This window comes from Musa acuminata, chromosome BXJ2-11 (assembly GCF_036884655.1).
Source record: "Musa acuminata AAA Group cultivar baxijiao chromosome BXJ2-11, Cavendish_Baxijiao_AAA, whole genome shotgun sequence".
Classification (NCBI taxonomy): domain Eukaryota; kingdom Viridiplantae; phylum Streptophyta; class Magnoliopsida; order Zingiberales; family Musaceae; genus Musa; species Musa acuminata.
Window position 1 is genome coordinate 28,934,569 of NC_088348.1, and position 24,590 is coordinate 28,959,158.

General features: G+C 35.0%; 1 protein-coding gene and 1 long non-coding RNA gene across 2 annotated transcripts; one reads left to right on the forward strand and one right to left on the reverse strand.

Annotated features, from left to right (window-relative positions):
- Positions 1-352: 352 nt before the first annotated feature.
- LOC135627233 (uncharacterized) lies at positions 353-1,976 on the reverse strand. The gene is made up of 3 exons (XR_010492561.1): positions 1,895-1,976; positions 1,670-1,797; positions 353-625 (listed from the first exon to the last, which is right to left on the reverse strand). It is a non-coding gene; the product is annotated as an uncharacterized LOC135627233 (long non-coding RNA).
- Positions 1,977-2,512: 536 nt separating this feature from the next.
- On the forward strand, positions 2,513-19,188 carry LOC135626670 (uncharacterized). The gene is made up of 12 exons (XM_065132161.1): positions 2,513-2,728; positions 3,850-5,258; positions 6,237-6,244; positions 8,812-8,987; positions 10,617-10,677; positions 10,756-10,854; positions 11,471-11,565; positions 11,808-11,921; positions 12,642-12,709; positions 14,106-14,216; positions 18,242-18,473; positions 18,874-19,188. Exons 2-12 carry the CDS (start codon positions 3,952-3,954, stop codon positions 18,982-18,984), a joined length of 2,382 nt encoding a protein of 793 aa, XP_064988233.1. The 5' UTR covers positions 2,513-2,728; positions 3,850-3,951; the 3' UTR covers positions 18,985-19,188.
- The last annotated feature ends 5,402 nt before the right edge of the window (positions 19,189-24,590 follow it).

Sequence of the window (24,590 nt, forward strand, 5' to 3'; positions counted from 1 at the left end):
CTTTAGAACGGTGTGCCACTAATTGGGTCCACTTCACTTCTGATTAATTACTAGTGATCCCCAATTCTCCTTTTCTAAGTTAATGATGAACACTTAGGGCGAGGCTCAAATCTTGTCAATGTCAGATAACCCAAAAAGATCATACCAGTTCCATGGGCTTATCAAGAGTGCCTAAAGCATTGAGACCATATCATGATCTGTTACTGTGTTGTACCAGCCCATTCACAACCTAAGTGCCTCTCTAAGCTAATAGCACAGTTTTAGGAGAAGACCATGAGCTAAACTAAAGCATCACATATAAAGATAAATGATAAGCATTTTAATATTGGATGATAAAGTAGAAGGCTGTTAATGAATTGGGGAAAAGTGAGTCTTTTTAATGCTAAATCACAACAGACCACAAAAATAAGATGGATTCTACCAAAGTAGACATCACTTATGATGGACCACCATTAAATGAGAAGAGAAGTTTGCCATGGGTCCATACTCCATACATCATATTATTACAGGTTGTTGCATAGCAACTATATATCATAATGCAAAGAAGATTCCTCAGAAGTGGAGGTTCCAGCAAAGAGCACTTGTGAGCGCCATCAGTTTTCTTCCAAAGCATAGAGAATGAACCCTGAGAAATATGAAAAATCACAGTTGTTGCTTTAAGACTCAGACCAGCTTCTTATTTCCTCAATAAAAGGAAAACAAGGGAGAAGTAAAAAAGATTCAGACCAGATTCTCATAGTTTTGGGATGCTTTAGTATCATCTCAATCTTAAACATTGAAGTAAACTACTATCTAATTGAGATAATATTCTGTTGACTTATGCATTTGGATTTGAAAAGTAAATGTGGGAGTGAGGATATAATTCCAAAATAAACTCACGAGCTTGTGTTCTAAGACGATTAGGACTTGTGACCGAATGCACAAAACAAAAGAGCCTCTACTTAATGAAAAAAAGGTGGTGCCTTGTTCATTCATGAGTTCTGCAAAGAATACTAGTGAGAAAGCAATATATAATCTTGAATCTTGAGGTCAAAGGTTCAATCATAGATGTTGTAATATCCATGAGCTATTGTTCTAAAATGACAATGATTGATAACACATTGCACAAGGCAAAAGAGTCCTCTAGAGAAAAAGAAAAAGAACAGGCACTGATTCTAAAAAGCTTCCACTATGAGACAAAATCTATCCTCACCTAATTAATTTCTAATGAAACTCTTAAAAAGGCCTTGTTCTCCTAACTATTCCTCAATGGTGTGGGACTAAATGTGTTTATCAATTTCCGGACAAACATTCAGTATGTATCATGGCATGACAACATATGGCACAGTCTGCTTCATAGTCATGGCGAAACTCCTTGATCACATTATGATGGATTGCCTGTATTCAAGTAATTAAAATGGACAGTAAAGAGAAAAATTAGTAAAAATAAGCCTCTTCAACTCAAGAAAGACAGGAGAAAATGAGGTACAAATAAGACTACAGCTCAAGCGAAAATGGGCAGAAGTAATAGAATCCATCTTAAGGAGAATAGCAAAGAGACGATAACAGGGAAAACAAGACAGAAAAAGGCATGCTAATAAATAGAAAAAATTCAAGATATATCCCTAAGCTATTGGAAAGATTGAACAGATTCAACAAACTTGGTGGTATTGGGTGTCGGAGGACATACCGGCTCTAATGTGACGACGTTCATCAGCCACCATATCCATCTCCCCTGTTCTTGCAAGAATCCAATGCTTCTCCTCTTTCTCTCCAATGTGGTGGAAACAAGTGAAAGCGGCGCTGCTAATCTACTACCTGCAGATATTTAAAGAACACCCAGCTTTCAACAATGGATCCATTGAGATGGAAGGAACCAGGCGATGCTGCTTTCGGGGCGTCGGAGTTGGTTCACCTGTCGCAGGGGAGGCAGTGTACTGCGGAATCACCGAGCCCTTGTGCTCAACGGGTTAGTGAGGCCGCGGCATGGAAGACTCGGGAGAAAGGTCGGCGAAGGGTGAGGCTTATTTTGTTATCCCAAGGTAAGGAAGCTGACATGGCATTCTCTCATTCGCTAATTTTCTACGGGTCCACCTAAAGTGGGATGAATAAGAGTGATTAATACCCATATTCATGTGGATCTCTAATATCGTACTGCAAGATCATATAGCAATTAAAGTAAGCAGTATCTTCTTCTTCGGGGTAGAGCGGCGGGTAGTTTTGGCAGATGTATGCCTAATTTTAAGGTTTTATGGGCAATAGGTAACCGTTCGTCATTGCTCACGTGATTTGATGGGAGGGATAATTCGTCACATGTTACACGAATCCTGAAGGCAACAACAAGCTTCTGCGCGCATCTCAAAGGCAACGTTCTGTGTAACAGAGAATCCGAACCCGTTTCGGTCAAAGAAATCCGTTTTCTAAACCGAATCTGTGTCCGGGTTGGATCCGGGTTCAACCATCAGTCAAACCGAATCCGATGCCTGATCGATATATCCGTCGGTCCAATACTGGTGATTACAAGGTTCACTTGGTGTGAGCCGGGCCGGCCCTTTATAACCCTCGCCATAGCTTTCCTTTTCTCTCTGTCACCGTAGCGAAATCCCCGATCTCTTCTCCAACCCCCCAAACCCCACGGCCTCCCTTTTGCCGGTGGTGCTCCGCCGCCGTGATCGTTCCAGCTGTTGTGGATTTGCGGCCCTACCGTGCTATTCGAGTCATCCGTGAGACGAACGAGGCAAGAATCGAGGTCCGGTTTTGGTTTCATGGTTAATTTGGAATTTTTTTTCCTATTGCACCCAAATTTCCGCTTTTTATCGGGTTGCTTGAGGTCGATTTGACATATGAAAGTTTCGATCCAGCGATAGATTGGATTCTTGATCTGGTTTCGGAAGGGATTTTGGGGAGTTTGCGTGGATCTTGGTGTCGCTTTGTTAGAGCTCTCTGCAGTCGTTTCAAAAGTTCTAGATGCATTGTTCAAATCCGCTTCTTGGGCTTGTCCTCCTCTTACCTCTTTGTAGGGTTTCTGATAACGTTCCATCCTAGGTTTGCGATTGTTGCTTGCCGTTTCGTTGTGTTTTTGGTTTGGAATTGCTCGCACGATAGATGACCTCTGGATGTTTCATTTTTGTCTCTTAGATATTAGGAATTTAGCTTATTGATTCGTGCTTTTGTGGGCTTATGTTATGTCTTCATAGTGATCGATATAGCTGTGCGATAAATCATTATTTTTGCCCTGTTGTGTTCGAATAATTTATCGTGGTTGGTCCCTTTGTGAACGTTGTGTAGTACCATCAAATATAAGTGGCCTATAACACTTCAGGCATATATGTTTGGGAAAAATGCCTTTTTCACCCACTTTGCCAAACACTTAGCGAATCACCAACCATTCGTTTTTGTTAAATGTCTTTCTAAAACCACCGAACCCCTTTGATGTGGTCAAATTTACATATTACACCATTCTAGTGATTGTGATCGCTTGAATTCTTGTTAATCATACCAGTGTCTGACAAAGTGGGTGCCAGAAACACACTTTTATGTGTCATAAGTTAATCCTTTCCAATTTGAAGGTCCTACTATATTTTCAATATCTTTTTAATACGATGAAACTTTATGATTTGAACAAACAACTACACTGTTATAATGAAACTTTGTGATGTCAACATGTAACTTTATCCTTTCCTTTTGCTAATTTTAATTTGGCATTTCCTTAGTTATTTGTCTGGTGTGCCTTTGATTGATTGAATATACGTTATTAGTTAGTGTGATAAGTAAATGTTACTAATTATAATGATATTGAATGGTAGTGCTGTCTCAGGATTTAGTTAAAAGATAGGACATTAAATGGAGGTGTTGTCTGCTTTTCTGCAGGAGGTGATTGCCAGATGCTTATTGGAATCCTCAGATGAAAATATCATTTCATTTTTCTATCTTTATTGAAGAAACAGTTTCTTTTTGACACCTTTAAGCATTATGAGTGGGACTCCAAAGAGGCTGCATGAGGAAGGGGGGCATTCTACACCTTTAAAACGACCACTTGAGGAACCTGGCAGATTCTCAACTCCTCCTGGTAAACTGAGTCAACCAGTCGGTAATGAGTTTCACCTTCCCTTTGAACATGGGCAGCAAGGAAGATTGGCAAAAATTCAACGTGTAGAACCTTCTTCACGTGATATTGATAAGAGATCATCTCTGCTCCATCGGCTGCCTGTGTCCTCTATAAATTCTTTAGACAATCCAATAACATCTGAAAACAGGTCAGAATTGAAATGTTCCAAGGATGCAAGAGATGTTAAGAGTGAAAATCGGGAAGCAAAAGCAGATATTAGGGACATGTACACTGATGTGAGGACGGATCCTCAAGGCAGTAAGGCCGATCATGATACAAGAGTTGATGCCAGGGGCGATGAGAAAGAACATAGGGTCGATAGGGGTTGTCATGGTGATTTAAGGAGTGAATTTAAATTTGAGAAAGATACTTACACTGCAACTAGTTCTCATTTGACTTGGAAAGATACTAAAGAACATCACAGGAGTAAAAGATGTTATGATCCTGCAAATGATGGCTTGGAGTCATGGCATGGTTCTCGAAGTGGTTTACAAAGCACTGATGAAGTCGTGAAGGATCCATCAACAGCTGAGTATCTGGATTCTGTTGAAGCTCATGAGGCTGTTGGGGAGAACAAAGTCGATTTAAAAGGTGAAGAAAAATGTGGAGATAAGGACAGGAAAAGGAAGGAAAGGGATTTTGGTGAAAAGGACAAGGATCGAAGTGATCGTCCGAACAATATGCAGCTCAGTGGTGCTAGTGGTGATCGCAAAGATCTGCTGAGAGAAGAGAGAGATGTGGAGAAATCGGAGAGGGAGAGGAAGGATGTGCAGAAAGACAAGGAATGGAATGGGAAGGATCCTTTGAAGAGAGAATTGTCAGCTGTGAATGAAAAGGATAATTTACACCACGAAAAGGAGTTTGTGGATGGTTCTGTTAGAAATTTTGAGCAAGATAATGTAGCCTTTGAACCGAAGAGAGCAAAAGATGATAGTTGGAAAGCTTATGATAAGGACATTAAGGAGAAAAAGAGAGAAAGGGATGTAGATGTTGGAGAGAGACAGGAACAGCAGAGTCATGACAAAGAGCTGGATGATGGATTTGCAGAAGGAGATGGAGTTACAGAAAAAGACAAGGGTATTCAGCCACGCAAGAGGTTTCTGCGACCAAGGGGTACGCAAACACCTCAGCGTGATGCTCGCTTTCGATCAAGAGCACGTGATAATGAGGGGTATGCTTGAATATATATCTATAGATTTGTTTCAAATGGTGTGTTTGTGTGTGTTGAAAATTTTCTTTTGGCACATCTAGTGAACATCCTTCTTTGCCTTGTGTTTTTTTTTCCTATAGCATGCCTGAGATGAAATCAACTTAGTTAAACACTTGAATATGTTTCTTTGCAAGTCACATAGGTTGTCAAGCAAACTTGATAAATCATGCCAAGAACATTAGCAAGCAAAATTGCTAGACCATGCCTTTCGAGGAAATAAATTAGAATGGGTACTATCGGCTCTGCGGTGACATTGTGGTTGATTCTTTTCATCCTAAAGAGGTTCTTGGTTTAATCCCTTGTGGAGGCAGTGCCAAGTATTTCAGACTAGTGGTTTTTCCCGTGGATGATCAATTCCTATTTAATGAAATAAAAAAATAGGATGTGAAAGCTTTACATGTCACAATTCAGTTTATTTGGATTGTCATATTTGTCTTTGCTCAGGTGTTCATTTGTAATATCAGACTGCATTTGTTCTTCTAAAACATTTCTTTACTTCCGTTTTCACATTTTTTTAGGGTTCAAGCCATATTTAAATGTTGATTTTTAGAACTCATGCAAACTGATTAATGGCATAAATCTTTCTTAGATAATGGGGTTTTATTTAATGTTTTAATTCGGTCTCTTTTTCCTCTTCCTTGTTCCTCTAAAGGCGGTGGCGGACTCATTTATTAACATTGTTGTACTTCTTTTACTCTTTGAGTTACTCGTTCAATCTCTGCATCTTTTATAGTGGGTCTCTTTGTACTTTCTCTTGTTCTATTTTGATATAGAGCGCTTCATTTTTCCCTTGCTTTTGGTAAAGCTGTAAATTTAAATGTTGGATTCTTTTCTGTAAATTTAAATGTTGGATTCTTTTCTTGCCACGCATATTGTGTTTTTTATGTATTTGTTTATCTTTATCAATTATATGCTGATTCTTTGTTTTTTTTCTTGCAGATCTCAAGGTCAGCCATGTTATTCGATTTTATGGTTTTAGTGAAATTTTAGTGATGCACATGTCTGATTGAAAGTTGGAACAAACAGGGATGTGTTGCGGGGATAGAGTCATGCATTGGCCTTTAGAACTTACTAACATTTCAATACTACGAAAAACTTGCAATTTATTGTTTACACCTAATGTCTATGGCTATGTTCTCCATTTTCTTTCATAATGATCAATTTTGACTTATTATCCATGATATGGAAAAACATTACTGGTAAGCCTTCATCTATAGTATATAATATTGATAGTAAGCCTTCATTTTGTTTGATATTTAACATGGTAATGAAGTTACTTTTATGTACTTGGTCTTGCAAAGGCTAGATGTATATCTTCAGGTGTACATGCACTTGGTATATTGTAAAGGCTAAAGGCATGTTTGCAGGTCTATGTATAGTATTTTAAAGATGATTTTTTCTGACATATACTGATGTTTTCTTTGCTACTTTACTCAGGGATTGAAACATGCTTCAAATCTGTTTTGCATGCTTATATCCATACAAAACAGGCTATAAAGCTTAATAGTTTTGATAATTTATATTTGAAGTAATTGGTCACCTTTTGCATGATGATGTGATTCTTATGAGTCATTCTCTTTTGGAGTTTTTTCAGGACATCTTTACAAGTTTCTAGTTTCTTTAGAGTTTTTCACTTTGTATATGGTTATATAATTATTCTATTCTGGATTTGATCTATGTTACAAATATTATGATCAGCTAACACCTTGACTAATACAATCATTGATTTATCTGAAACTATCTATTCATGGCTCTATAACTTGTAAATCAGAGTTCCTGTTGTGCCTTTTAGTTGATATCTGTGGATAAGTTTGGATCTCAGCTTGTCAGATGAGTCACTAAATCTTTACACTGATTCCAACATTTTTGTAACTTCGGCAGCTAGTAGTACTCTGTTTAAGTAGGTTGCTGTGTCTGAAATACTTAATCTGTTGAGTGTGCTTCAGCATCTACATCACTTGTAACTCTTTCCTGACATTGAATTGCTATCTTTTGTTGTCTTGGCTTTTCTGTCTAAATTTTGTCTTTTCTTTTCACCAGTTCAAGATAGTGTATTTCGTATCTTTTACTGAAAAATTAGAATACTTCTGATTTATATCTAGACCATCTGAGACACTATCATTTGCATGGTGGTATGCAATATGTACGTCTAAGTACATAAAATCACGAGGGGACATTATATATGGGCATTTTTTGATGTTACTTGACCTAGCTTCTGTCTCGAGCAGAGTTTGGTAGTTGCATTTTTTGTAAGAATTGAACATTAAGAATATTTGTCTTTCTTTTCTTCTTTGATTATGGTAAAACCCTTTATTGGTATCGCTGACCTTTTTTACTCGCGTTTATGCAAAGACACTCAAAATTTTGGCATTTTTCCACATTTGCTGTATTGTGAACAGGTTCCTTTTCATTTTATTTTTGTTATTATTGTCAATTTGTTAGACGTATATCCATAGTTAACATGTATTTTGGTGGTAGTTACTCTTAAGATTGAATTAGAACTGACTTTGAACTGATCTTGTCCAGTGATTTAAAAAGGCGCTCGCCTAGGCGCTCGGGCGAGGCGAGGCGAGGCCCGAGCGCCTCGCTTCATTTCCAGGCGACGCGCTTCAAAGAGGCACCGCTTGGGCGCTCGCCCGAGCCCAGGCGTCAGGCGCTCTGGGTTAAACCATGCAACCGAACCATCGTTTTAGGTCTGGTTCGGTCTCCGGTGCTTTAGTTGGTTCAATCGAACCAACTAAAGCACCGATATCTGCGCGTCTTCCCCAACCTTAACTCTGCTCGTCGTTCACGCTACCGCTGCCGCTGCCACTGTTGTCGCTCGTCGCTGCCGCTGTTTGCTTTTATCGCTGCCCTGCTGTCGTTGCCACTATCGTCGCTCGCCGCTCCCACTATTACCGCTGCCACTGTCGTCGCTCGCTGCTGCCGCTGCCACTCCCGTTTTTCTCAATCAGCACCCTCGGTCTTTCCTTACACTCTTCTCTTCTCTTTCGCTTCTCCTCTTTTGAAAGTATATTGTTAACAGTATACAGTATACTAGTAACAGTATACTAGTAACAAAATTTATATTTATTAGATTAATAATATATTATTTTGATTTTAATACTATTAATATTGATTATGATGAATGACTTTGATGTAAAATTTTATTGTTTTGAATTTTGAAACTTTTTGTTAATGTGACATTGTGATTTTGTATGTTAGATTTTCTTAATTTAATAGCATATTTTTATTTAAAATTTTAAATAATTATATTTATTAATTATATTATATATTTTTATATTTTAGCGTCTCACTTCGTTCGGGCGAGCATCTGAACGAGCGTCTAGCGCCTCGGGCGTTTTTGTCCGTGGCGCCTTTTGGTGCCTAGCGCTTTTTAAATCACTGATCTTGTCTTAGAGCTGTTAGATGCTGGTTGGTTTTAGAAGAATAAAAACCTAGGTTTACTCTTTTCTTAGCAAGTCCGTCTCCAGTTATTATTTGTATTCTCTAATCTGCTATTCTTTTACTGCAGGAAAACCTGAGGCATCTGCAATTGTCTATAAAGCTGGTGAATGTATGCAGGAACTTCTAAAATCATGGAAGGAATTCAAAGCATCTCAGGATATAAAAAATGATAAAACCTTGCAAAATGGACCAATTCTGGAGATTCGAATACCTGCAGAATATGTTACTTCTGCAAATCGTCAAGTAAGGAAACTTTTTTGTTATTGTTTTACTTGACAATATTATCTGTTACCATTGTCAAACAAGTATTAATTAAATTCAAAATATTATCAGAAACTAATTAGTTATAATTAGAATTTATAAAGAAAGATATTAAAACAAATTCATCTAGAAAATTGTTGAACACTACCAGCATTATTACAAAAAGTCATTTTGTACTGAATTTATGCCTTCTTATTACGTTTGTTACAGATGCATAAGCACATTTAGTGAGATATTCCGATGTACATGTTTTCAATTTGTATGCATTTACAATTAGGAACTTTAGTTCCTATCTCAAACCCTATTGCTTTTTAGGATTGATTAGACAAAAAATAATGGAACTACTGTAGGTTATAATCTTTGAATATGGCCTCAAATTATTATATGTTTATAACCGAAAAATAAAATTAAAGGTTGCTTAATAATGAGAGTATGAACTTCGGTATCAATTAATATAAGACAGAGTATAGTGGGTCCACAAAGCAGAGTAGGGCTTGTTGTTGAAGAGATCCAGGGGTTAAATGGAAAACCTGCATTTTGTTTTCTGTTCAACTAAATAGCAACTATATAATTATTGATCTAAAATTGAACCTTTACTTGTTCCCAGGGGTAAATTCTGTTATCAAAGGTTATTCTTTAAGAGAACTAATATTCTGTGATAGAAAAATCCATCAATGCTAAAAAGCAATGGAATACTTGAGAATATATAGCAGGTTAGTAGGAAGATAATAATATGCAATATGAGGTATGCTGCTGGGAGCAGAGGAAGACCATAGAAAGAGGATGAAACAGAAAAGGAGCACCAAGCCACCAGTTTATATCTTGTTACTTCTTTTAAACTCTTGTACAAATTGTGATCATACTTCGAGTACATGTTCCCTCTACTATGTATTTTTCATATACATATATACACACAAATATAGACATTCAAGACTGGTTCCTGCTATTCAAAGGCACAACCTCATAAAAAGATGCAGCCATCATTTACCATTAAAGATATCTAGATCTCCCGTTTCGGGTGAATAAATGACTCGTTAAAGCTTGACTGACACTCTTGAACATGAACACAACTATGGTTATGGCACCATATGACCACTTAGGTAATCATCGAAGTCAGCGATTGAAAATTTTCCAAATGTTATCTGAATAGAAAACTCTTAAATAATGAGTTTGGCTATAAGCCAAGTTGACTTACATGGTAAGATCACAAACCTGCATTACTTCTTAACCAGAAAATTGTTTGTGTGCAACCATGTTGCTGTATTCCTTTGAGTGGTAATCATAGAATTGTAAAGTGTTTGAATAATATTTATAAAAAAGGAGGTAAAGCAAAGTATGCTTATTTTTACTAGTAAAACATGTAATGTTCCCTCAGTGTTGGTTCTTTACGGAATCCATCATTTGCTTTATATTTCATTTTCAATATAGTGCTTCTATAAGTTCCATATATGATTGGTCATCATTGTAAACTAGCCTTTTGGTTCATATATATATGCATATATTTTTCTGACAAGTTGAGTATGTTATCTGCCGTGACTAGGTGGTCATATGTCCCTATTCAATGCACATTGTTTCAATGTGCATTGTTAACAAGTTTCCAACCCTGTGCAGGTAAAAGGTGCTCAGTTATGGGGAACAGATATATACACAAATGATTCAGATCTAGTTGCTGGTATCTATATTATTCTGTTATGTTTATTTGGCTTTTTTTTTTCTTCGTGATGTTTTAAATACAGATCTTATTGGCCAGTTTTAATGCACACTGGTTATATCTCCCCAACATCGTCGCGACCACCATCCTCTATTCAAGAGTTACGGGCTACAATTCGAGTTTTGCCATCTGAAGATTGTAAGTCCATTTACTGAACTTTTTGCATTGTTGTTGGTCATAGTACTGTCTGATTTAGATGCTCTTAGTTTCCCTGTCATTTAGTCGGGTTATATCCTCCTATTGTTTTTTCATTGTATCTGATGCTGCAAGAAATATCTCCAAAATCCATATATTGGTTTCAGTCTGAATGGTACATTAGGTCTAGAAGTAGTTTCTGCTGTTCTAAATCTATGGATAACTTTCCAAACTGAAGTTGGAATAGAATTGTTAATATTCATTTTTTTTTGCACATTTTTTTATCCTTATGGCTACTTGTATTTATTTCATTATCATGCCTCTCTAGAACTATTTCATTATGTTTTGCCTACTTATGTTGCCTGCTTTTTTCTGTTTAGTGCTACTCATAATTATTTCCTACCAATATCACTCTAATACCTGCTTTACTATTTCATTACTAGATTGGTGGTAAACGCTTGTTTGTATGAATAAGCTAGTTTTGTTATCAGATTAAAATTACTATTTTTGAAATTTACTTAATAGTTGTGGCTTTATTTATTGTATTATGGTTTGCTGATTACACTATTCTATGCTCCCACATATTTTTTTGTGTTTTTTATTTCTTTTCTTTGTATAGGCTATACTTCAACTTTGAGAAACAATGTTCGTTCACGGGCTTGGGGGGCAGGAATCGATTGTAGTTTTCGAGTTGAACGATGCTGCATTGTGAAGGTATATACTATTTCCAACTTCGATTACACTTGGTTCATGTTCTACTGACAATGTCATTGTTGCTATTAGTCTTGTTCTAGAATATAAGCTCTAGAGATTTAATGTCTAAAATCATCCATGATTTCACTACTCTCTTTTGTCTGCTTTCACTTTCTTTTACATTTACTGGAATGAACTGTTAGTGTGCGTTTTTCTTCTGAATATATCTCAAATTTGAAATGCATGATTATCTTCAATGACAGAAGGGTGGTGGTACGATTGATCTGGAGCCTCGTCTTACACATACATCAGCAGTAGAGCCAACTCTTGCTCCCGTATCAGTTGAACGAACAATGACAACCAGGGCTGCAGCTTCGGTAAATTTGATGCTACTACTAAAACTTAACCTGAACATGGTTGATTAAGTAAACCATTACTATTGACAGATGTCTGCTGTTTTGGACTAAAAAGTTCTGACATTGTTGTTATCTTTTAATGCTTTAATGTTAAGAAGTATGTGGACCTGCAGACGCCACTATTTAAAAGATTGATGTTGATAACTGAATGAAGTTGATTCTTGATGAGTATTATTAACTCAAATGTGACTTCACCTGTTTTCTAATTTTGGTACTTCATTGTTTCGTTTTATTCTTATTTGTGGTGCTTGCAATGTTCTGTCTTGTCTAGTTGCCTCTTGTTCATTCACATATGTATTGCACTACCTAAAGTTTCTGATATTATTCCACTATGTAGAGATTATGAGATTGATGATCCCCTCATTGAATTATCTGAAGGTTTCTGAAAGATTTATTCTGCTCATGGCTTCAAATATTGATCGAACTAGTATGTACGGACTGGTATTTTCTAGTCTGAGTAAGGATTGGTACTGGATTATATAGCTCGGTATTATATATATATATATATATATATATATATATATATATATCGTGTGGTATAGATCAATATACTCAGCATGTTGCTGCTGTGCCTGTCCAACACATTATTGAAAACAGTATTGACCTGTTTTGAAACCTTGTTTTTTCTTGATTCTCTTGTTTTTCGATGATAAAAGGTTCTTGATTTTTTTTATTTTGCAGAATGCTTTGCGGCATCAAAGATTTGTTCGTGAAGTTACAATTCAATACAATCTCTGCAATGAGCCATGGTAATTGTATTTTCACATGTGGGGCATCATGTACTTAGATATTTGTATCACCATGTACTTAGATATTTGTATCTATATATATTTGATGCATATGAACAAATGTTTGTAGCTTCTATACATTATCCAAATTGAGGCAAAAGTTGTGATCTTTCATCAAGTTTGTCTTGAAAGATGTCTACGGGATGGTGCATTACTTAGTATTTGTGTATATGGACTATATACTTTATACTATGTTGAAATGTTGATGCAAAAGAATAAGCATATGACAACTATATGTTAATGTCATATAATCATTCAAAAATATGAATTTAAGTATATGGTACTTAATTTGTTAAAAAAAGTAAAAACATACACTTTAACCGTAAACTTGCTTTTAAGAGTTAGAACTATCTGCTGTTTGTTACTGTCAGATAGATTGTTTAATTTATCTAGTAATAATAAAGTATAAGTTTGCACACTATTGTAATTACATAGTAGTAGACATTGTCTGATTATCCATTCCTTTCAGTTCAAATGGATTTTATTTGCTGGAAGAACCATAATCAATTAATCTTGTCCAAAAATTTGCATATCAATCGTATTGGTGTGTTAATGATATATCAAATGACTGGCCTATACCATGCCATATCACTGAAAAATAATAGAAAAACCAAATTCTGATTGGTATTGACCTATGCGATCTCATTTGGTCCTTGGATAAACCAGTAAATATTGGTCAGTATTTTGTGATCCAATTGGCATTTGAAGCCTTGGTCATATCCTGCTGATTTGATTGTTTATCAGTTGATATTCTTCAAACGCATCATTTTCTTCACCTACTTGTTATTATTGGCGCTCTTATTACCTAGAGGTATGTCTTTGTTTATATTGCATTGTTAATAGCTGTTCATACTGATCTGAATTTAACCTTCACAAGATATATGTGGGGGAGGAATTTGTGCCATCCCTTGGTCATTTCCAGGCTGGTGTTGCCACTGTGTTTTGCCATAGGTGACTAAGGTTCAAGTTATGAGAGTAGCCTCTCCATTTGTAGCATTTCAGTGACACGAGATTTATGCATTTCCTCTCACGTCTGTAGTGAATCTTGTGAAATCTGAGATTCAAACATGTGTTAGTGCTTCTGGGTTCTAGTTTATACTATATTTTCATTGGAGTCATTCTGTTTTTCTTTTGCTGTAAATTGATGGGCCCCAATGGATACAGAATTTCCTGTGTGCATTGTTGATTGAGTCTGTATCAAGTTTCTGCTTCTTTTCGTGTAATGGTATTGATTCACTATGCTTTTATAGCAGGGTGCACTATTAATTAATTTTCTGATTTCTGAAGTGCATGATGCAGCGTTGATTAGCTTAGTTTATTGAGTGGAATGACTTATAAATCATGCTAATTGCTTCAGGCTGAAATACACCATTAACGTTGTTGCTGATAAGGGCCTGAAAAAGCCTCTTTTTACTTCAGCACGACTAAAGAAGGGTGAAGTTCTATATTTAGAGACACATTTCCGAAGGTATGTTCATTTTGAATAATGCTTATTTTAGATGCTGCCTTGTTTGTTGCTATATGTTCCTCTCAGCTAGGACAAATTCTTATTGGGGATATATTTCTATCTTCTGTCAGACATGAAACTTGTAAGATGATGCCGATCCTCATTTTTTTTCTTTGTTGGTTAGGATCAGTACTAAGTCTTTGTATACTATCATGAAATATTTCTCTGTTATGAAACTGCCTAGTCTTTAGTTGTAGCATCTTTTAGTTAGCTACCAGAAATGATGTTGATGCTGGCAAACAAGCAGTTCTAGGGAGGCAACAATCTGAAGTACTTTAACATAAGGTATAACTTTAGGAATTAGGAATCAGGAGGTAAGTTGTCCTTCGTGGAGATTTAGAATGACCAGGATGCTAGGTAGATGTTCCAGACTACCAAGTGCTTATAAGTTATACACAAGAGGAGTAGATGATACCTGGTGGTTAAAAAACTCACCAGATTGTCAAGTGATTTAACTGAAGTTATCACAACAAATGCACCGGCACTGTCTTTTATGTCAACTGCTGTTTGATATGAGAGAACTTTAGCTTTACTAAGATAATCTAAAAGGGAAATATGATCCCTTGGTGCCTATATAGCTTTGAGAGAACTTTTTGAAAGGCTCAGGATGAGTTGTGGGCTCAAATTGGGAGGCAACGGACTGGTCCAACGAGGTGTGAGGTAAAAGCATGGATATTAGAAAGGAGAGGAGTGTAGAAAGGTTTGCCAGTGAATTTCTTTTAAAATTTGTTTTTGTTGTTACCATAGAACCAAAATAGGATGCTTTCTGTAGAAACTGATGAGTTCAGGTATTCATGAAGTTGTGCAAGGTCTTTGCATTGCTTGTTGTATGGAGAATGAAAATGCCGAGTCAACTGGTTTGAGTAGAACAATGTAATTTTGATGAGGAAGTTCTGAGATAGAATTCAGAAAGATGGGATTGGCACGCATAAGTTATTAGCTTCTTGCTGAGTATCCCTTATGTACCTAACTGTCATTTTCAATCGTCTAACATTCCAAGGAAGAAGATCATTGTGCATGCTTTCTATTCAGAGGTACAGTGGAAGGTTGTCAGCTAGGAAACTGTAATATATTGAAACATTGGGATATAAGGTGGGGAATGTCTTGGAGCAAAGAATAATTGAAATAGTGTTAAAAGCAGAGAGGAATGCGGATTTCCAATTGAAAAAAAAGAGAGTAGAAAATAAGCAAGGGCCCACAGCCAACTTGAACTTGCTCCGATGTTTTTCTTCAGTTGATTGTTCTGGAATCACATCAGTGATAACATGAAGGATAAGTCATGTCCTTTGTGTTGTTTATCAATCTGTCACAATTTTTGGAGTGTCACTTCAGTAAACAACAGCAGCAGTACGTAGTGTACTTTTAGTCCCTAAGGTTTGTCTGTATATGTTCAGAATTGGTTTCACTTGAACACTTATCAATCAAAACAATATCATAAATAAAGAACATATATTATGTGGTGTCTATCCTATATGTAATGCTAGTAATTTCTTCCATTATAAAAAGGGATGAGGACTTCAAATCGATCCTTAATATATAAGAAACTTGATGCATTAATTTATAATTTTGACACTGGTGACTGTTTTATTATACATATCTTTTAGGATATCAATAAAATTAGTACCTATACCTTTTTCAAAATCCATCTATCATAGGCTTGTTCAATAAAAATTGTATGCAAAATTTTCTTTTTCTATTTTTTGTTAATTGTCTTAATAAACAAATAGCTTATATGATAAACTTTCGAGCATATAACCATATTTAATTTTTTGGAAATACCTATTTCACATTGTACTCTAATTTCATTTACCCTTTTCCAGAGTTTTTAAAAAGTGAATCATTATTTTAGTTCTCCTATAATCAACACAACTTTAAATGTTTTCCTTATTTTCTAATTCACAAAATTTTGTTACATTAAGCTTTCATCGGGGATAACTTTACAGGCATTACATGTAATGCTATCTACCTTTTGAATATGAAATAAATCTATTTAACTATAATTATGTCCACTTATACAAGTAATCAAATGTGTATCTTTTTTCCGAAGAATGTAGAAAAATTTAAACTTATTCTCTCTCTTTGATCTTCTCTTCAAATCCAAGCCCCCATAAACTCCTACTGTATTCACTATGTTCTTTTCTTGTATGATCATTCAAATCCCCTTCAATTATAAGTTTGCATTTGATTATATTTCTTGAATAATTTTGTGAATGTTTTTCTAGAATTCGATTTTGATTTGATCATCTAGTCCAATTACAGGAGCATAAACTCTAACAACAATTAAAAGCTATTGTCTTGATAGTATTATAGAACTGTAAGTAAAACTATTATATAATAATAATTTTATTTACTCATTAATTAGAAAGTCTTATTGCTTTAGGAGTTTTAGAAGTTTTTTAACCAAATGAGTTGGACACTTTGTTTATCTACAAAGCAATACAAAGCAAGGACAGTGCACAGAACAATACAAAGAAGTATTGAGATTGAAAAATAAAAAGTTTTCCTTGGTCTCTCTTCTCCATTGTAAACTAACAAGCATAGAAATAAACATCCAACCTGTGAATCAAGTCTAATAAAACTGAAGAATAAACAAAAGAAAGTTCCATCTGCATATCCCATTTGTTGAATATAGTTTGTTTCTTCAAGTTTTGTTTCTCTGTAAGGGGTTGCGCAGCTGAAAAAATATTTCCCATGGAAGAAAAGCCAATTTACCATGTAAGTTTAATAAATACAATAACACAAGAAATTGTTGAAGTTAAGGATTGATTTTAGCATATGCTCTACACTTTGGAAGTCATGGAGTTGGCTAGTGATAGAGGCAGTAAGCTATCTTTCTATCTCATCTGAAATTCAACGGTAATCTTGTATCACATGTCTGAATTCCAGATTTAGGTATAGCGTGTTTCAGTTATTTCTTCTCTATACATAATTCTTTGAAGAACTCCTACAGTTTTAACTGTTATATGCTATAATATTGTTTAGCAGTCATCATGTCTTAATCATTTACTTAGTGTTTAACAATTGTCTATGAAGCTATCAAATTTGATATGAGGTTGTTAGTATTGTTAATCCACCGATAGATTTATAACAAGATGGCTAGTTAGTGCTTCCTAAGATGGTACCTGGATGTAGCAGATGACAGTGGAAATTGCATCTGCTAGTTACTACTAGGTTGTTAAATAAATACTATTTAGTTGTGTCAACAGATGATCATTTATAATGACCATCCTTTTAGATGCACATTTATATCTTGGGAAGCTTTATGTATATGCAATTGCTACTTGCACCTTTTTATGTTGGTCTGTTGGACAATCGTACATATATTATTGTAGTCTATGGATTTTGTTAGTTAGATAAACATCATGTTAGAGATGTATCTAACATATGGTATGCAAATATGTTTGATTTATTTACACTTCATCGTGGTTTGTTCTTACAGGTTTTATGTTGTACCTATCATACATAGCCTTAATCTTATTTTTTGGTCCTTTTTATGAAGTGACTGCCATGGCTTGTTTGCTTTCACAGTTTGATATCCAATAAAAAAATAACAAAAATACTTGGTTTCTGTTGTGGTGTTTGAACATAAGGCTTAATATCCAATATTCTTCTCTAGTTTTGTGAAGCAATGTAGAACATTATCTTGGTCAATGATTTTGTTATGAATTTTGCTTCCATCTTTAAATAAGCAAGTCTGAGATTCTTATTATAGAGCTGATCATATCAATGTTTGACCTCTGGTCAATGTCCTAATTTGCATGGATGCTCTTAGTCATGCATTAGAAATCTGAGTCCTCACTGATAATGTTATTTATTGGTTTTCCTGCAATGGTCTCGGTTACAGTTTTGTGTACACAGATGACATGTTTGGCTTTGATGTTTATATAGTACAAATTCTTTATCTATGAGCATCAATGCTTGTCACTTAATAAGATCTCCCAAGTTTGTATGAGTTGTTTTATTGTTTCTTGACTGTCTTCTGGCAGATACGAGCTCTGTTTCAATGGTGAGAAAGCTGTTATGTTGACTTCATATCAAGCGATGGAGTCAGAGCATGAGAAACTACAAAACCATGGTTCACATGTCCAAAATGGGGACAGAAACTCCACAGAACGTGAGAGCATCACTGATGTTTTTCGGTGGTCGTGCTGTAAAAGAGCTTTACCTGAGCAGCTTATGCGATCCTCTGGAATCCCCTTACCAGTGGAACATCTTGAGGTTTGCAGTTGATTCTTTATTTCCTAAGACAAGTGGTAGATAGATTCAAGATACTTTTCTAATTTATGATTGATGGACTTTCTGAGCAAAAGGTCCTTTCTGTCTCAAATTAGTTAGGGAGGCATTAATTTAGTTCTTAACATCTACGGTACCTGATTGAGTTGATATTCGAGAAATTGCATTCCATCTTCTGAGATCAGGTCGATCTTTCAACTACAGTTGAAAAACACTTTTTTTTCCCCCTTTTTTTTCACTTTGATTAGTTATGCATTTTGTAGTGGATTTATGATTGATCCTTACAATTTAGATGGTGTGAGTTCACCATTCACGTCTGTGGTGATAGAAAATTTATTGGCGTGTAGGATGAGTATGCAAGCTAGCTAATGTTTCTATCTTGCAGGTATTGGAGGATAATCTGGATTGGGAAGATATTCAATGGTCACAAACTGGCGTATGGGTTGCTGGTAAAGAATATGTGCTTGCTCGAGTTCATTTTCTATCACCAAATTAGTGATGCATGATACGCTCACTTGAATTCTTTAATAATTCATGTAAAATATATATAGGCGTGGTATCCGACTACTTGTAGTTGTTACTATATTTTCTTAAGTGATAGTTTATTGAGTCTTGATGTATTTGATTCTTAAGCCTATGTTAAATGGCCAGTATTCTTGTGTCCCGACCTCATATTTTCAAGTGATTAGGTTTTCTTGAACTCTTGATTCTCTTGCTTGTCGTTTTTATTAGTATCTAGTTTACGTGCATTTTAATTCTTAATTTCTCTAAATTGTCTCTAAGTAATCAGGTATTTTGGATTTTTTTTTGTTACTCTGATGCATTAAACATTTAGTTTCATTACAGATCTCTCATGTCATTTTTTTATATTCATTTTTTTTCCTCATACATTAAGCATAGAGTATCTTTTTTTTTTATGATATGACATGAGATGTACTTGGTGTCAATATTTTAGATAAGGTACATTGCCCAAATAGGTGGTTTCGTGGATTATATAACAAGCATCTTATTTTCTGTAATAATTTAAGATTAGATATCTTGTTGGTTAGCATAGCTAATAGGTGTCATGTTTGAATTAAGAGTGCCTTCTATCTATTATGTTTCATCATAGACTGAACAATTTGGTGAATTATTTTCGATGCCTTCAGACATACCCCCTGACTAGAAGAGGTAGGTACATGATTCATACTGCCACTCTTCTCTAAATGATCCTTTGCTTTAAAACTCTACATAGGAAATAAAAAATAATAATAATAATAATAATTTTGAATATGAACTTATAAGAGATCTTGCAATGTTACAATTATCATTTATCATAAATTTTAGATGGGTTGCTCACGAGTGGAAGTAAATTTTAGATGACTTATAAGTTCACAGTATTATTGATTATTGTCAAGGAGAGGTTACTACATAAGAGGCGGAGGAGGAAGAGAATGTGGAGGAGAAAGCTAAGGATAAAGAGGAGACAGAGGTGGAGGAGGAAGAGGGAGGCATAGGGGGGAGAGGAGAGGAGGGAGGCAAAGGCCAAGAGGGATGAGATGGAAGAGAAGACAAGGAGGGGAATGAGATTTAATTAAATCCGTTCAATTTCAAATGGTTCAAAAGTAAAAGTTGAATTATGGAGGCACCATCCTATAAAAAGTGAAAAGTATTTTTTTTTTCTTAATAATATGATCTTCAGTCACTACAAGAACTTTTTTCATTTTTTATGATATGTGTGGTTTATGTTCCTCCTAAAATTCTAACACAAAAGAGAGATAACATAATACTTATGTGCAACATATATAAGGTATCAACTAGTTTAGTCATTAAAGATTTTGAAAGTCCATCACAACATACGTGAATCCTTATTCTTTATAAAATAAAAAAAAAATATATATTATGATTATTGCCACAGTGAGAGATTTAAGATGAAAAGAATTGTCCCAACTCATAATTCTACTATTTGATTCTAAATTATCTTATAAGCTTTGATGATATCATTAAGTTTTAAATGAGAATGACTATGACAATCAATTATATCTATTGTTGCTACGCATGGTAGGAGGTTTAAGTTGACCTTAGTTATTTCTATCAATGTTTTTGACTTATCGAGTCAATTATTATCTCATCAAATCAAATGTTCCTCTTTGGTCAATTAGGAGATTTTAGAGATATAAGTAGTACTTGTTTCCCTTCTCTTTTCATTCCTATTTCTGCACTCCATTATTGATCTCTGTTTCTCTATTGGTCAACCCAACAATGGTAACCCCAATTCCAACAAAACTCTCATGAATCCATTTGGTACTGCATGTTAATACAAAACATAGACTGTAGATACCACAATTATTTGATCCATAATTCTGCCATGGACATCATCCTTGTTTACCAGTTGGGTACAATAAACTACTTATATCTAATCGTCTCTTTGTTTGCACCTTTTTGTCAAATAATTTCTAGTGTTGACTTCTTTCATCTATTTCCATTAGGTAGTTTAGGGTTCTTCTTCTGTATTTATTTTCTTAATTAAAGATTATTAGTCTGGAAAAAGATGGGCCTCCTAAGGAGCCCTTGGGATCATATTTACTTGACATCATATCCAACATTAATGACCCCTATTCACACAAAATGATTGACAATTGGTGGTAAACAGTTCATCATCAATGAGATACCATAATAATATGCATAACTTGCATATGCCATTTAGAGGTGAATTCCAAATCCATTCCACCAACTTATTCTCTACGATATTGTGGGAATGATACTTTTGATCATCGATCGACGGATAACACCGGTCACTTTGGTTTACTCATAGGTCGGACGTGAAAAAGAATTGAATTATTTTATATGATTAGATAAGTCTAAAATTAATATCTCATGTTAAAGTATTTTAGGTGATTGGTTCTAAGTTAATAGGTTAATAATGTCGAATCAAATTATGGGAGCTGAATCGAGTCAATATCAATGGTTCAAGTGCGGATATTATTTTACTAGGTTTTATTATGATAATTTATCAAGTAATTTTTATTAGTTTATCAATTCAAGTTTCTAGTCCTCGATGTTTGATATACCTCCGTATATTAGGTTAATACTTATCAGACCTAACTCGAAACCAACCAAAACTCTATATTGTTGTTTCTCTTGTTGGCTTTGAAAATAGTCGAATTCCCAAAGTGACTAACTCTACAAAATTATATCGGAAGCATGCTCGATAAAATCCGCTTAAGTTCGAGAGGTAAAGTATAGACAGAAAAATAAGAATACCGAAACCAAAATAAGAAATTGAGTTTTTTTACTCTAATGTTTGTGAACATATGTGATGGAGCTTTTTATAGTGTGATTTTGTGGCTATTATGCTTGCACTTACATTGATATCAAGAATAGTTCCATGTATTCCCTAAACTATGTGGAATTGTGTTATGTTGAATCCGAAAACCATGTGATACACATGACATGTGAGAGATGATACTATATCAGTCATATATTACAAAGATCTTGAGGATGAAAAATCGAGATGTCATACCTATAGCATCGAGGTATCAATCTGCTAGTCATAGGCGCCCTGCAAACCAAACACGTGAGTGATGACACATGTGACTTGACATGTAATTTTTTTTATTATTATATTTTGATATTTTATTACTTTATATTGTTTGTTGCTCGAATATATTGTGATGTCCATTGATTTGTGTAATGAGAATCAGATCGTGATGAGATCAAGATAACGAGACTGATTCGTCTTTAAAAATATATCATAAATAATCCCAATCATAGGTTACTCGAGAGGGACATCGAGATAACCGGACAGATTGATATGTTGTATACTTATCCATATGGGGACACTAGGGATACAATATATGTGCTCATTGGAGAATGACTTCACTGATTAATCCGCTTACGCAATGCTGGATGGTTGATGATGTCTTATTATCAGACAGCTATTTCATAGTCTCAATGGTGTATGTGATCCTTAGACTTGAGACACCAAGGATGTCCTGTATGAGTACTCCACTCTTTGATACCGAATTTATAGGTTTGGAGGTTCCAAATCTAGCACAACCGGTCATCGAGAGTGATAGCTAACCTTACGAGGATTATCGAGTATTGATAGAGGATCATTCACTCTCAGTGTCACGAGAGAAATGTTTCATTTGTTCTTGCTCAAACAAATCTCCGACCAGAGTCATTCGGATTGAGAGAAAAAGAGTTCTTTAGGAGAATCCGATTAGAGCGAGACTCGATTAGAAACCATATGGTATCGAGGTGTCGATCGCCTAACACCGAGGTATTGGTTGCCAATCACTTAGGTGTCGATCATATGATATTGAGATATTGATCACGTCATTATTTTCCTCTCAAAACTAATATTTTAGATGATAAAAAATTTAATCGATGAGATATTGAATCCTTAACGATTCTAGATAAAAATTCTAACTGAAAATCTCATTTTTACCATTTATTCTTTGTAAAATAATTCAATAATTACTTTGATTCTGCCCGTAGAGTGACATGACAATCGTTATCCGTTGGCTATTTGACATGTCATGCCACATGCAGGTGTCGGATAACTCTATTAGGTTATCAGATCATGAGAATACAATTGGGAATGACAAGCATTGATTTGATCTTGTCTTCTCCTCCTAAATACCAAGGATTGAAATGTTGGTCCATCCGACATCTTCCATGATCGAGCTTGCACCATTATTACTCAATTTGTAGTAGAAAGAAGTTTGAGACTTTAGAAGCTGAATACCTTAACCCTTTGGCACCCATGCATGAGAGAAAGTTGGATAATTATATTTGAATTGGATGCTTCAAATTGAAAATTGTGTATCCAAATCATGTTCGTAATTGCTTTGTCCAATAACATCGAGTTAATTTTTAGGTATTACAAAGAGTTCTTTTCTCACATAATAGTGTAAAATATTATTAATATAATATCTAAAACCCATAAAAAAAAACCGAGATGGAAAATAAAAAAAACTTTACGCAACTTATGAAAATACCTATAAGAACTTAAACTTTCATAAGAACATAAACTTTTATTTCTTGATATGTAAAACAAATATAGCATTAGTTGGGAAGAAATTGAAAACCTTGATTTGTTCTCCTACCCAATTTGTTGTGCACTCACTTGGCATCTTAAAAGAAGAAAAATACTTTGGATGGAAGGGAAGAAAAATAAATAAATAAAAGCATCATGGGAAAGAAAGATTAATAAAAAGAGCGAGCGATTTCTATGAAAAACCTCTCTTTTTAGTTTATTTTTTTTGGAAGGTGTTAGCAATTCTTAGTTTTCTTATTTAGTGGTATTTTTTTCTAATACCTTAAATATTTATGTCACCTTTATGGAACTCTCTCAGTCTTACCATTGCCCGATGATAATATAAGAAAAATAATAATATGAGAACCTCCCAAAAAGGATGAAAGTAACAACAAATAAAATATGAGATTATGAGTATTATAGACAATGGTCAAACAATGATAGAAGGAGGGGTGATAAGGGTGACGAATGTATATGTAATATGTATTGAGACAAAAACTTCATTATAAGACTAAGACCTTACGATGGAACAAAAGCGATGAGACAAAGGAGACCATACAGAAGCGACAGACAGACGAGCAATAATGAGATATATTTAGGATATTAGAGAGAAAAAAAATCAAATAAAAAAAAAACTACAATACTTTCGGGAAAAAAAAAAACAACAAAGAGTTTTCAGGAAAATCACCCAAAAAAAAAAAAATTTACAACACCTCTCTTATTTATTTAGTGCATTACAAGACAATAAATGATACAAGATGTAACGTCAGACTTCTTTTCTTCCTATCAGCATCATCGACTTTCTTTTCTTCTTATCTTATCTTGTGGTGATTGGAGGGCAACACGGGGCCCACACAAGTAACATCCTCCGTGGTCCTCACTCCCTTTCGTTGTAAACGAGTGGGTAAGACAACAAGTAGATCGAAAATAAAAATATTATATATATATATATATATATATACACTCTACAGTGCCACCGAAATCTCGACCGACGTACAGGTGGTAGTGGGTCCCACGGCACAACTGTACTTGGATGGATCCAAATGAGGTAAAAGATGGGGTTCGAGCCTATGAGAGCA

What these genes read in the sequence shown, in the direction of transcription:
- LOC135626670 (XM_065132161.1), top strand. Translation starts at nt 3,952, where the DNA reads ATGAGTGGGACTCCAAAGAGGCTGCATGAGGAAGGGGGGCATTCTACA. An exon ending in TGATTCAGATCTAGTTGCTG is followed by an intron (nt 10,678 to 10,755) that starts GTATCTATATTA and finishes CTTATTGGCCAG; the next exon opens with TTTTAATGCACACTGGTTAT. An exon ending in TTAGAGACACATTTCCGAAG is followed by an intron (nt 14,217 to 18,241) that starts GTATGTTCATTT and finishes GTCTTCTGGCAG; the next exon opens with ATACGAGCTCTGTTTCAATG.